Raw genomic sequence first — 13,103 nt, forward strand, 5'->3', positions numbered from 1 at the left:
TTCTTTTTTTTTTTTGGAGGTGTGCTTTGGGCGTCATGGAGGACGACATTGCCATCGTAGGCATTGGTCTGCGATTCCCTGGCGATGCCTCTTCCCCAGAAGAACTTTGGAAAGTTTTGGAGCGTGGAGAGTCACAGTGGTCTGAATTCCCCAAGGACCGTCTCAACATCAATGGGTACTATCATCCTAGTGGTGATCGACAGGGCAGTGTAAGTTAAAGACAACATACTTGTGGTCGGTATAACATGGCTGAATGATATACCCAACTTGAACAGATTTCTTTCCGAGGAGCCCATTTCATCAAGGGCAATTTTGCTTCTTTTGATGCTTCCGTAAGTTTCGGTCCTGTGGCTCGTAGTTGCTATAGTTACTCGGTTAACATTACTCTTTCCTCTAGTTCTTCTCAATTTCCGCCGAAGATGCCAAAGCTATCGACCCCCAACAACGAATCCTCCTTGAGGCTTCATATGAGGCACTTGAAAATGGTCTGTCTACCAAGTGCTTATCTATACTGGTCGAAACTGACGATGGAACTTTAGCGGGAATCCGCAAAGAAGATATCGACGGCAGCGATGCGGCTGTGTACGTCGGTTCTTTTGTCAAAGGTAAGTATTTTCGATATTTGCCGGAACTCCTTGCTAATCCTGCTAGACTACGAGCAAGTCTGTCTCCGAGATCCTGATTGGCAGCCTCAGTACGCTGCCACTGGAAACGGCATTGCCATAATGGCAAATCGAATCTCGCACTTCTTCAACCTTCATGGCCCCAGCATGACTATTGACACAGGCTGCAGTGGCAGTCTCGTGTCCGTTCACCTTGCCTCACAGAGCCTCCGGGCAAAAGAGACATCACTTGTAGGTGCAATATCCACCATTTCTATTCGTGCAATTCTGACAAGTTTGTAGGCGATTGCCGCTGGGGCTGGTATGATTCTTACGCCAAATACCATGATGCCTATGACAGCTCTGAATTTCCTAAGCCCTGATGGTAAATGCTTCACTTTCGACTCTCGAGCCAATGGTTATGGTAGAGGCGAGGGTATCGGTGTTGTTGTCATGAAACGTTTATCGGATGCTATTCGTGATAACGATACAATTCGTGCAGTTATTCGAGCAACAAAGGTCAACCAGGACGGTCATACGACAGGTATGGCGGTCAACCTTTGCGTCATAGCAGCAATACTAATAGTCATAGGCATAACCCTTCCGAGCAAGGAGGCCCAAGTCGCCAACATCAAATCTGTTTACGAGTCCGCCGGCCTTGACTTCAGTCAAACAGGCTATGTTGAGTGCCACGGCACAGGAACTAAAGCCGGAGATTGGCGCGAACTAAAAGCCATTTCCGAGTCACTTTGCACTGTTCGCGACATCGATAATCCCATTGTCGTCGGCTCGATCAAGCCCAACATTGGCCATCTCGAAGGCGCCGCTGGTGTAGCAGGCCTCATCAAGGGCGTTCTGGCTCTGGAACATGCCAAAATCCCGCCTAATATCAACTTCGAGAAGCCCAACCCTGACATTGACTTCAAAGAGTGGAAGGTCAAGGTTTGTAGAAGCATCTTACTGCTTTCAACTATCGCTGACAGTCGTAGGTACCTACCGAACTGCTCGACTGGCCTGTCTCTGGCTTACGCCGTGTCAGTGTCAACTGCTTCGGTTTCGGAGGCACAAACGCCCATGTTATCATGGACGAGGCCCCTCTTTATCTGTCAGCGCGTGGACTTAGAGGGAACCACAACTCTTTCGAGGCGATCACCTCTTCACGCAGAGCATCCGATACCAAGGCAGTGTTCGAGCCTCAGCTTTTTGTCTTCTCGTCCCACAACAAACTGGGTTTGCGGCGTATTATGGAATCACACATCCCTTACTTGGAGTCACAGGGGGAAGAAGACACAACAGTTTTGCACAACTATGCCTACACACTTGGCTGTCGCCGATCCAACCTTGAATGGAAGCATGCTGTGGTCGCGAAGTCTCGAGAGGAACTGATCGCCAAACTTCAGAACATTGACGAGTCCCTATTCAAAAGAACATCAAAGAACAAGAAGCCCAATATATGCTTTGTCTTTTGTGGCCAGGGTGCTCAATTTGCGCAAATGGGCAAAGATCTTCTCCCTTTTGAGGCGTTCCGCGATGCGTTGGAAGCTGGTTCTCGATACATGAAGAACAAACTCGCCAGTGACTTCGATCTATTCGAGGAAATTCTCAAAGACGAGGCCGAGACTCGAATTTCTGACTCCAGAATCTCGCAACCCGCGACTACAGCTATTCAGATGGCTCTCGTGGACCTCTTGGATTCGTTTCATATCACTCCTAATTATGTCATTGGGCACTCCTCTGGGGAAATCGCAGCAGCCTACGCATCGGGTGCTCTCACCAAGGAAGAAGCTTGGGAGGCTGCTTACTATCGCGGACTCGTTGCTTCATCCCTTACCATTGAACACACTCGCACACAGGGCTCCATGATGGTAGTTGGCCTTTCCCTTCTTGATCTTGACGAAAGTTATGATGAAGAGAAGTACCCTTGCGAGCTTGCTTGTGTGAATGGTCCTCGGTCCTTGACATTATCTGGCAGGAAGGAAAATATCGAGGGTGCCTTCAAGGAACTTTCTGCGAAAGGTATCTTCTGTCGCATTCTGCCCGTCAAGGTTGCCTATCATTCCTCGGACATGCTCAAGATTGAGAAAGAGTACAAGTCTGCTCTGGGATTGATCAACCCACGTCAGCACCGGCAATCAGTTACAATGTTCTCTTCCGTCACTGGAGTGAAAGTTGGTGGGCATAAGCTTGACAACAACTACTGGACTTTGAACCTGGTGTCTCCTGTTGTGTTCATGTCAGCTATAAGCACTATGCTGCAGCTTCCGTCCGGCGAGTCCCCAGATATCATTGTTGAGCTAAGTCCCAGTTCAACTCTGCGCTCGCCAGTTCTCGATATAATAACATACTTTGGCTTTCCAAATCCACCCAGATATAGCGCTATTCTTGACCGGAAGACCCATGGTGCAATGTCGCTCCTAGGAACTATGGCCGAGCTCTGGGCCTGTGGGTGCGAATTCAACATGGAAAAGGTTGTCACTCGAGGTTCTTATCAGATACCCCTTAAGCCTCTAGCTGATCTTCCACCTTATCCGTGGGATCACATTAGATCTTATTGGCATGAGTCTCATCTTGGTGAGGCAACACGATTCAGAGAATTTCCTCGTCAAGATCTGATCGGTGCTCCCACAGCTGATGCTATCTCCTTCGAACCTCGTTGGCGGGGTTTTCTCCGCATTGCTGAGAACCCCTGGATTCAGGATCATCAGATACAAAAGACGACCATCTACCCTGCTGCTGGCATGATCTCCATGGCCCTCCAAGGCGCTTTCCAGGCCACCAAGGATCAAGAGAATATCCTTGGATATGAAATCATCAACATGCGCATCGAAAGAGCTATGATTGTCCCAACCACAGCACATGGACTAGAAATGGCCATGAACTTCAAGATTGTATCTTGCACGTCTGCTCATAGTTTGCAAGATACTGCTTTTGATTTCTGCATCTATTCGAAGCAATTAAACTGTTCTTGGGAACAGAACGCTACTGGCCGTATCGAGGTGCGATATAAGCGTGGGAATTGGAAGATTGCTTTTCAGAAGCATCACGAAGAGTACGAGTTGCTCAAAGAGTCGTGTCTAGAATCAGTTGTACCTCGGCAATTCTATGAGCTTCTTGACATTGTGGGTATGAATTATGGTTCTCTTTTCCAGAACATCATCCATATACGCAAGAGCAAGGGCGTGTGCGTCACAAAGATACGCATTCCTGACACGCGGTCCAAGATGCCTGCAAAGTTCGAGTATGATCATCTCATTCATCCTGCAACTCTAGATTCCATGTTTCAAACACCCTTCGCTATCGAGAGCGAATCTATGGTCCCATCTTTCATTGAGAGCATTTTCGTCTCGGCCAAGATCTCCAGTGACATCAACAAGGAATTTGATGGTTACTCTACCGCCACTCGAGTTGGTGTTCGCGACGCAAGCGCAAACATCGTCATGGCCCAATCTGGCTGGGAACAGCCATCAGTTATAGTCCGTGGTCTTCGTTTCACTGGCATCTCTGGATCATCCCGAGAAGGGGATGGGTTTCTTCCAAATAACCGCACTCTATGCACTCAGGTCTCATGGATGGAAGACATCACTTGCTCAAAGACAGAAAATGTCGAGGGTTTTGTCAAAATGCTCGCACATAAGTTGCCAGGACTTTCTATTCTCCAAGTTGGCGGTACATCTGGCATCACACAAAAGATTGTCAGTGCTTTGGCCAACCCTGAAGGCCAAAGACCTTGGCTTTCTCGTTACACTCTGGCTGAGGCTAAGTATGACGACAAAACCTCTGATATTGTGTCCGTTTTTGCAGGAACTGCCGTCGAGCCTTTCATCGAGAAAAGACCTATTGACGATTCAGAGCCTCTCCCTGACTATGACCTGATTCTTGTTTGTTCTCGAAGTGAAATCGACATTGCCAGGCTCAGTTCTCACTTGAACCGTCCCGGCTATATCATGGAAAACTGTCCGGATGGAAACCCCGAGCTCAATGAGATCGTTTCACATGAATACAACAAAGTCAATGGCGAGAAAGTGGAGATCAAATTTAGGGTGAATCGCAAGAACGCAGCTGAAGATTGGCTATCTGTCCCCGACGTTGTTATCCTTCTGCCCGACAATCCTCCTTCAGAGGCGCAATGGCTTGCTGGACAGCTCATCATGGAGCGCCAAGCGAGCGTGAAAATGCGTACTATGCAATTCAATCAAGTCTTAAGCAATCCTTCAAGACTTAAGAACAAGATCATCATCTCGCTTCTCGATTTTTCAGCAGGATCCGATGCGGGAGCGTCCATCTACAACTGGGCCGAGGCAGAGTTCAAAGCTTTCCATAGTGTTCATCAAGTAGTGAAGGGAATTCTCTGGATTTCCCGCAGTGCCCACATGAACCCGATGAATCCCAAAGGAGCTCCCGTCATCGCTCTTGCGCGCACACTAATGTCAGAAGAGCCCCTGAAGACATTTGTGACATTTGACTTAAGTGTGGATACACCTCTGAACTCCTCATCAGTTGTCCAGAATGTCAACAAGATCTTCCTTCAAGCATTCGTAGCGGATCAAGGCTCGATTCCGCGTGAACTAGAGTATGCCGAGAGAAACGGCGTGATTTTCGTCCCTCGGCTCGTTCCTATTGGGCCGCTCAATGATGTTGTTGAAAATGGCATTTCTAGCGAGATCGCCAAGGTATCATTCCATGGCTACCCACGTCATCTGAAGCTTCATGTCTCAAAGCCCGGCCTCACAGATGATAGCCTGGTATTTACTGCTGGAACAAGATATGCTCCTCAACCTGGGGAAGTTGAGGTCATATTCGAAAGCGCACCTCTCGATTTCATCGACTTGGAGACCGCCATGGGTAAAACCTTGGATTCTGAAGTCGGATCTGAAATATTTGGCCGCATCGGTCGAATTGGCCGCAACGTTTGTGGATTCATGACGGGTGATCTTGTGAGCGGTCTTGTGACTAGCGGCTCTGTTCAAAGCAATGTGAACATAGACAGTCGCTTCGTGTCAAAGTGGACATCTCGTCTTCCCTTCAGTCATTTCGTTAGAGCCTTTCATTGTTTTGATAAGGTTGGAAGACTTGGTCGAGGAAAGTCAGTCCTTATCCATGCTGGAGCCAGCGGCGCCGGGATGGCTGCTATTAAGGTAGCCTTTGCACTCTCTGCCGAGGTGTTTGCGACCGTTATGGGACCAAATCCAGAAAAACAACGAGCGTTTCTGGAAGAGGCTGGCGTAAAAAAGACAAACATCGTCAACGCCGACTCGGATCTCTTTACGACAGTTGTCCGTAATCGTTCGGGACACGGGGTTGATCTCGTCTACAACGCTACACAGAAACACATCGAAGACAATTTCAAGTGCGCTCGTCGAGGTACGTTCAGCTTCTCTCCTATAACTGCATATTCACTGACTTCTTACAGGGGGTATTGTCGTGCAGTTTTCCTGCAGACTGCCAAGTCCTCCGCCGGTACACGTTCTATCTTCTGATGTTTCGCTCGTCAACTTTGACTTGCAAAATATGTTGAAGTATGATGCAGACTATGTTGGGGAGCTGGTCAAAGAGCTCAGTAGACGGGTTGAGAGTAGCTCTGATGGTTTGGGGAATGACCTACCACTTCCTGCGCCGGTCATCAACATCGATATCAACACAATCAAGAAAGCATTCGAACTCATCGAGAAGGATCCCTTTTTTGGGCTCGTTTCTATCACCGGAGGCCCTGATGCCACGCCTCAGGTTGATATGGCTATCAAGAAGACTATCAAGCCGTTGCATCAAGCCTTGTCGGATACTGATACCTACCTACTTGCAGGCGGTTTGGGCGGCCTCGGTCGTAGTATCTGCGAACTCTTGGTTAAAAATGGTGCTCGGCACATTGCCTTTCTGTCACGGACCGGTACCTCTTCTGAAGCGTCTCGGCGGTTTTTTCAAGACCTCTGCGATAAAGGTATTGACGCTCGGGTATACAAGGCTGATCTCTGCGATGCCGAAGGTCTCACGAAGGTAATCAAGGAAGAGATGTGTCAAGAAATGCCGCCTGTCAAAGGAGTCTTTCAGTGTGCCGCGACTATCAAAGATTCGATTTTCTCAAACATGACATACTCTGACTGGACCGAGGCAATTAGACCAAAAACAATTGGTTCGCATAACCTAGTTCGAGCGGTTTCGGCGATCTCAGAAGACCCTTTCTTCATCTTTCTTGCCAGCTCTGCGGGAGTTATTGGTAATCGTGGCCAAGCCAACTACGCTGCGGGTAATTGTTTTGAAGATGCCCTCGCCCTCAACCTCCGCCTCGAAGGAAAACATGCCGTTTCCATCGATCTCGGGCCTGTTCTCGGTGCAGGAATGCTTGCGGATGATGAGGAGATTCTTGACATTCTTCGAGCCAGTGGGTTCTATGGTATCCGTCATGAAGATTTCCTGACCATGATCACACACGCGATCACTGCTGAAATCTTTCCTGGAATTCCCATGCCTGGTCGTGTTATCATGGGCATTGGCTCTGGTGGTCTTATTAGACAGAATCAACCAGCTGATCCATACTGGTCTCGGACTGCTCTCTATAGCTACCTCAACCTGGTAGACACCCCAAACCCCGACCTGAAAGTGGTTGATGCTTCAACCGACTTTGATTTGAAGTCCCTTCTTTCATGCTGCTCTAGCACAGATGCAGCTGCAGAAATAGTCACCACTGGTCTTTCTCTCATGCTTGCCAAGGCCATGAACATGCTTCCTGAGGAAATTGACACTGGGAAGCCTCCCAATGTCTACGGTGTTGACTCCCTGGTTGCCGTTGGTGTCCGAAACTGGGTTGTCACCAACTGCGGTGTCGAGGTCTCGGTTTTTGAAGTTTTGAGTGACAGAACAGTGGCCGAGCTGGCCGGGGAAATCGCTAGACGAGGAGGTTTTGGAGACGAGGATAAATGAGCAATGTTGTAAGATTGGTAACAGAGGCAGCGGGGATTTTGTGTTTATATACGCTGGGGTCAAGAAGGCTCTAGATTTCCTTTTCATGATTTGAGAATGGGAAAGCACAGACAGGGAACTCGTTTTTGAAGCCTTAGACATAAAATGCAGGGACTCCTTTGCAGTTTGTATTATAGTTGCATAATATACAAAGCTCTAGAAATCTCTGTTTGGTCCGTTGTGGCTTATGCTGTTATTGTAAAGGGCTACAAGGTTGGTTGGAAGACAACTTCGGGTGGCTCTGAGATACATTTAGGCACACTGATTTGACTTTACCAATATCAGACCTTTCAATTGGTTCTTTCCAGCATGCTGAGAGAAGCTTGGAACGCAGTCCTTTTACTACGTGTTGAGGCAAGTGCAACCAACCTCAAGCCCCTGACCTGAGAAGCCATTGACTCAACACCATCTCAAGCAGATCACTCCAAGCAAAACCGAAATGGCAAAATGATCCAAAGGGACATTCAGATAGAGATAGAGACAAAAAAGGAGCTCTAGAAGCAAAAGAACAAACAATGCGTAATCTGGGAATCGAACCCAGGGCTCCCCGACGCTGCTCGAATGGCAACGGAGAATTTTACCACTAAACCAATTACGCTTTGTTGAATGCGAGACTGGTTAATTGGTTACATGGAAGCCATTCCAGAAACCAATGCTTTGCAAATTCTCAAGTCTACCATTCAGTACCAAACATTCGGGAATCCAGACAGTCTCACTTTACATTCCTTGACTTATATCATTCCTGTGCACTATTGGCTTTACTGCCGTCCCCTTTGTTGATAATCGTTGCTTCTAAATCACATCGTTCCCATTCAAGGCTGCCAAACTGCCTCGATAATGCTCATCCTACATCCCTCAGGCCTTCTTACACCCTTTAAAAGACATATCAGTATACACGAGTCAGAGGCGAAGAGGTTCGGTGACTTACTTTAAATACAAAGCGCTCATCGGCAGCCCTAAAGAGTTCCTCAAACTCCTTTTCTGTCCGCTCCTGTGCATTCAACAAGGTCAACATCAACAGGTCCATACTCCGCATGACTTTTTCATCCCAGTGGTTCTCAACCCCCGGCTCACGGAGACAATGATCGTTGATGATGACACGCGCTCCCGGTTTGAGAGCTGGGACTAAGTTTTTGAGGATCTTGACGGCATATGGAGTTGAATAGTTATGAAGTATCCAGCGGAAGTAGTACACTTGGATGTGTCAGTAAGGGGGGGAACTCAAGGGGTAAACTCTGTCAATCTCACCATCAGCATCCTTGACTGGCTGCTCAGTAAAGAAATCATGGACCTGAAGAGATATGCGTTGAGCTACCTCTTCATTTGCGCATATCGGCTCTGGGGCGCTGCTGATTGTCTTTGCCAAATCTTGTACCACGAATTTCATTTTGTCCCATCTCTTGGCAAGATCGACGCACACGAAGCCATGGCTACCACCTACATCCACCAATGTGCCTGCGTTGTTGTTGATTTCGGAAAAGTCGTAGTTCTCGACAAGGTAGCGAACCTCGTAGCCCTCGCCGCCTGTCAGGCTTGCCATAGCCTCTGCAAATCGCTTCCCTCTGGGAGGGTCCTTACCGAATGTTGCAAACATTGGCTCTTTATCCACCGTCCCCCATGCATAGTTGAAGCCGGTCCGTGTGAGTGAGGTTGCTTCTGAGTCGGCACGAAGAGCTTCCAAGGTATGGGCCCCGGCTGGAAGGAAATCCTCTCCATTCAAACCTACCCAGGCTTGGAGGCTGGCGTCCTGAGCAAGCATCCTTGACGCCGCAGTGTGTGCTATGAGCCCTGGTGTCGGCTCTTGGAAGATCTTATTTGTCATAGCATGACGAAGAGCGCGAGCCAGATTTATGCGGTCCAGTCCAGTCTTGCTTTGGAGTTCCGCCAACGCGATAGATCCCTTCAGAGGCACGAGATTGGCTATGTAAGATTAGATATGTAGACAAAATCAGATTTGGTGGTCTCACGAATTCCATAGCTGGTCAATATTTGGAGGCTCAAGGTGTCAAGATACTTGTTGTGTTAGTACTAAGGCCAATGCACAGGCTGCAAGCTTACACTCCATATGCCCCATCTGACAGTTTCTCTGGGTCCCCGAATAAGAAGTTCCAGCTGTTTGGTTGCCGAGGAGATCTCAATGCGACTTCTCTGTATGTCATCCGGCAACTTGGGAAGATCTCCAGGGGCATTGGCATCGAAGCCCAAGTCCGGAAAACCATTGGCCTTGAGATACCCATCGAGCTTTTCCGTCTCTTCAGTAATCTTCCTAGCTAGCTGCACCATGAGAGATGTGTCCAGGCTTTGCGGATTCTGCGAATGTGACGAAATGTGTGATTCAGCCATGTTGAACAAGTGAAATGGTCGTGTTCCCTGGCCCTTGTTGCAAAGCGAAGGGGGATGCGCGGTTTTATACATCATTGTTGTCCATCATCGTCCCAAATTGACTCTAGACCTTAGACTACCATCATGGCCAATGCGGGTACAAACAAGGTAGCGAGGATACCTTACATGAGCTGTTCTGCTCAAGACATAGGCGGCATGAACAAGTCTACCCACCCGCACCACCATCATTCCTCAAAACGCCAGTGGAACATGTGGCGAGAGTACGTCAAGCCTGAATTCCGCGCTGATTCCAAAGTCGTCATGATTGGTGTGTGTCCTGCAAGCTATGGTCTTAATCCCTGAAGGTTGAGTCGAGACATGACCTGAAAGCTCTACAGTACATTAACTGCTGGGGTGGGTACCTTAGTTACGATAACACAGCCTTGGTTAGATTAAAAATATGTTCCTAGTTTCTCCACAAGCTAGCACGGAAGCTAACAAGTATTGGTACCGGTGACACGAAGCTCGGCTGCAGAAGTAAATCTACTACGGGTCGTCATCCTCCGTCAAAAACACCAAGCGTCTTTCGCGGAGCTTTTTGGTCGTGCAGTTTTGTTCGCTAAGAATCGCACGTCTGGAACGGAAATGCCCACTCCTATGCATCGTGGGGAAATCCGCCTGTCCTAAGTAGAAATTTCGTGTGGCAACATGGAACAGCCGGGGACCCATGACTGGCATGGTTCATGTAGAACCCTGGACGAAAACCAAGAAATCACGTGCATTCTCTAGTTGTCAGGTTGTTCACTGAACTTCTGTGTCCAGAGTACAAGTAGGTATCTGTCCAACAAGCTGCACTTGCTGTGAGTGATCAGTTTTTTCGGCCCCAGTCGTCGTGTAGATTGATGTGCCCTTATCAAGGCAAAGGTTGATTAATCAGATATCAAGGCCACATATCCAGTGCTAGCTCTCTTTTCTCAGTGAGGCTTGGCCATAGACAGCCTAGACAGCCGTGACCATGACCGGTTCTATCGGGTAGATTATAGCGTCCGCCTCCATTCCATCTTGCATCTTTAGCGGCCACGCCATGCTATGTGGCCCACGGCAGCATCATAATAGGGCTGTCGGCTTGATGCGTCCTTGTGAATTCTTTGAACGCGAAGCCTTTGTGTACTCTGATTCTGTTCGACAATTTAGTATGGCTTTTGCCCATAGACAATGTGCATAGGCATATACAAAAGGGACGTATGATCGCTATACGCCCTCCGGACCTCAACAAGAAACACCTCAATCTGCTCGCGGCTCCAGCCCATGCCCCTTGACATAGGACCCAATGCGATTGCTTGTAAGCCATCCGTCAGTATGGTGCGCCAGTACAGTCCGACCGTCTTAAGCACTTGATTCTTGGGCCAAGTCCCAAGAGGCACATGGAATACCCGTTCCGTGACATTCACGAAGCCAGCTGCCTGCATTTTTGTAGCCAGTTTACCTCCTGCTGCCGCAGGAAAGTCTACTCCAAGCTGTGCTAATCCTTCATTGATATATGTCCAATACTGTGCGACTGGGTGCTCGTGTGGCGGGACAGCGTCTCCTGTTCTTGCATGGTGGGGGTAATGATGAATTTCTTGGAGTTCCATCCAGCCCCCAGGCTTAATATGCCTCAGATCGTGTAAGTACAATGCGAGGATCTGGCTCTGACAGAGTTGATACTTACTGGAGAGCATTACTAAACAGTTGAGGCCAGTCTTTGATCGCTTGAACCGTGTGCCGAGAGTGTACATAGTCAAAATGATTCTGAGCATGAAGCCAAGGAGACTCAACATCATCAACCATGAAGTGAACATTAGGCGGCAGCCATGTCGGTTGGATGGGCGATAAATCGATGCCTAGAACATGAGCACTGGGGTATTGTTCTCCCACTATTGTACTATTAATTGCTGAAACGAAAATGAAAAGAGAATTGACCTTACTTTCGATTGCCCAGATTCCTGTGCCAGTTCCAATATCAAGTATGTTTTGAGGGTTTTCATCTATTGGCGCAAAATGTAATTTCTGGCCCGAGAGAAGTCTCACCATTGCATGTTTCATGTCCTCCCTCTCTTGTTCTATGTCATCGTTGGGGAAATTGTAGGCACCGGCCCGGAAGCTATGGTAGCGACGGCCATTCTCAAACATGTAGTCCCGAACAGACGACCCGATGGATGTACTTGCAGTGCTCATATTGTCGCTCCCATATCCGGCATCAGATACAGCATCGCCTATGGAACTGTATTCGTCACTATCGGCAACAATGTTGTCTTCGGCCTGAGCAAAAGCTTGTCGAGACATGGCTTCCTGCTCCGTAACTGATAGGCCCGGAAACATAGAGACACCGTTGGGGTGAGTAAGAGGAGACGTGATGGGTCGATGCGGGCTCTCTGTATCTGAACCTGGGGAGCCTGGTGTACGACTAACTCCATACACGTCTTTGAAGATGTCGAAGGGTTTTGCTGGTTGCGATGAGAGCTCAGTGCTGCCGCTATGAATCCTCTGTTCAGCAATACCGGCTCCAGATGGAACTGATATGCTTACTTTGGCATTCGCTTGAATGCTGGCCTGTGGTTGTTCGGCATCAATTGACTTGCCATCGTGTTTCGTAGTGTCTCCTCGGGTAGAAGGCGGGAATGCCTGTGTCTGGCTGTGCGGTTCTGGGTCCATCTTATTCCAGAACGAATGTGCGCCGGGAGGAAGACGGATATAACCAAAGAGCAATAGGTTGTTTGGTGTTGTTTGTGACTCCGAAAGCACAACTTTCAAGTGAAGTGGAAATATATGCTAACTATGGCAATTGCAGCACAGGGAGTGTCTTATGACGATTCTCTCTGGATTATGCCAAGAGGGGAGCAATTGGAGACGCGGTCGAAGTTGTTGGAGCCTTTCGATGACGAAGCAAGGTTGTTTTAGGGTCGGCCAAGGCAAGCTTGGTACGGAATATGGCGATCTGAATACAGGGGACTCCCTTTAGAAATTTGAGAAGAGTAATTGAACCAGACGGGGGTTTTGCTTCCAAAGCCACATCAACAAGATGAACTATGGTAGATTCAAGGCGACGGATTCAAGCACAGTAGCAAACTGTAGATGGAGAAGGGAGACTTTACGAGGCGCCTCATGCAATGGATAAAGGCAGGCAGGTATGGAGGTAAGGAAGGTCGGTTGACTTACATTGAGCTTGTGGGGCTGCAGGCGGCA

General features: G+C 48.4%; 3 protein-coding genes and 1 non-coding gene across 4 annotated transcripts; 1 reads left to right on the forward strand and 3 right to left on the reverse strand.

Moving 5' to 3' along the window:
* Window positions 1-35: 35 nt before the first annotated feature.
* J7337_008269 (Type I Iterative PKS) lies at window positions 36-7,517 on the forward strand (the record flags this gene model as incomplete). Its single annotated transcript, XM_044825891.1, has 8 exons — window positions 36-209; window positions 276-332; window positions 398-605; window positions 652-854; window positions 906-1,146; window positions 1,195-1,544; window positions 1,592-5,963; window positions 6,013-7,517. 8 exons carry the CDS (start codon window positions 36-38, stop codon window positions 7,515-7,517), a joined length of 7,110 nt encoding a protein of 2,369 aa, XP_044678808.1.
* Window positions 7,518-8,072: 555 nt separating this feature from the next.
* J7337_008270 lies at window positions 8,073-8,154 on the reverse strand. Its single transcript has one exon. It is a non-coding gene; the product is annotated as a tRNA-Gly (tRNA).
* Window positions 8,155-8,411: 257 nt separating this feature from the next.
* Window positions 8,412-9,899, reverse strand: CMT1 (Alpha-1,3-mannosyltransferase cmt1; the record flags this gene model as incomplete). The annotated part of the gene is made up of 4 exons (XM_044825892.1): window positions 8,412-8,420; window positions 8,485-8,750; window positions 8,805-9,476; window positions 9,617-9,899. The coding sequence occupies 4 exons, from the start codon at window positions 9,897-9,899 to the stop codon at window positions 8,412-8,414; spliced, it is 1,230 nt and encodes a 409-aa protein (XP_044678809.1).
* A 1,686-nt stretch (window positions 9,900-11,585) lies between these two features.
* J7337_008272 (uncharacterized protein) lies at window positions 11,586-12,572 on the reverse strand (the record flags this gene model as incomplete). The annotated part of the gene is made up of 2 exons (XM_044825893.1): window positions 11,586-11,794; window positions 11,846-12,572. 2 exons carry the CDS (start codon window positions 12,570-12,572, stop codon window positions 11,586-11,588), a joined length of 936 nt encoding a protein of 311 aa, XP_044678810.1.
* Window positions 12,573-13,103: the final 531 nt, after the last annotated feature.

The sequence above is a fragment of the Fusarium musae genome, chromosome 6 (genome assembly GCF_019915245.1).
Source record: "Fusarium musae strain F31 chromosome 6, whole genome shotgun sequence".
Lineage (NCBI taxonomy): Eukaryota > Fungi > Ascomycota > Sordariomycetes > Hypocreales > Nectriaceae > Fusarium > Fusarium musae.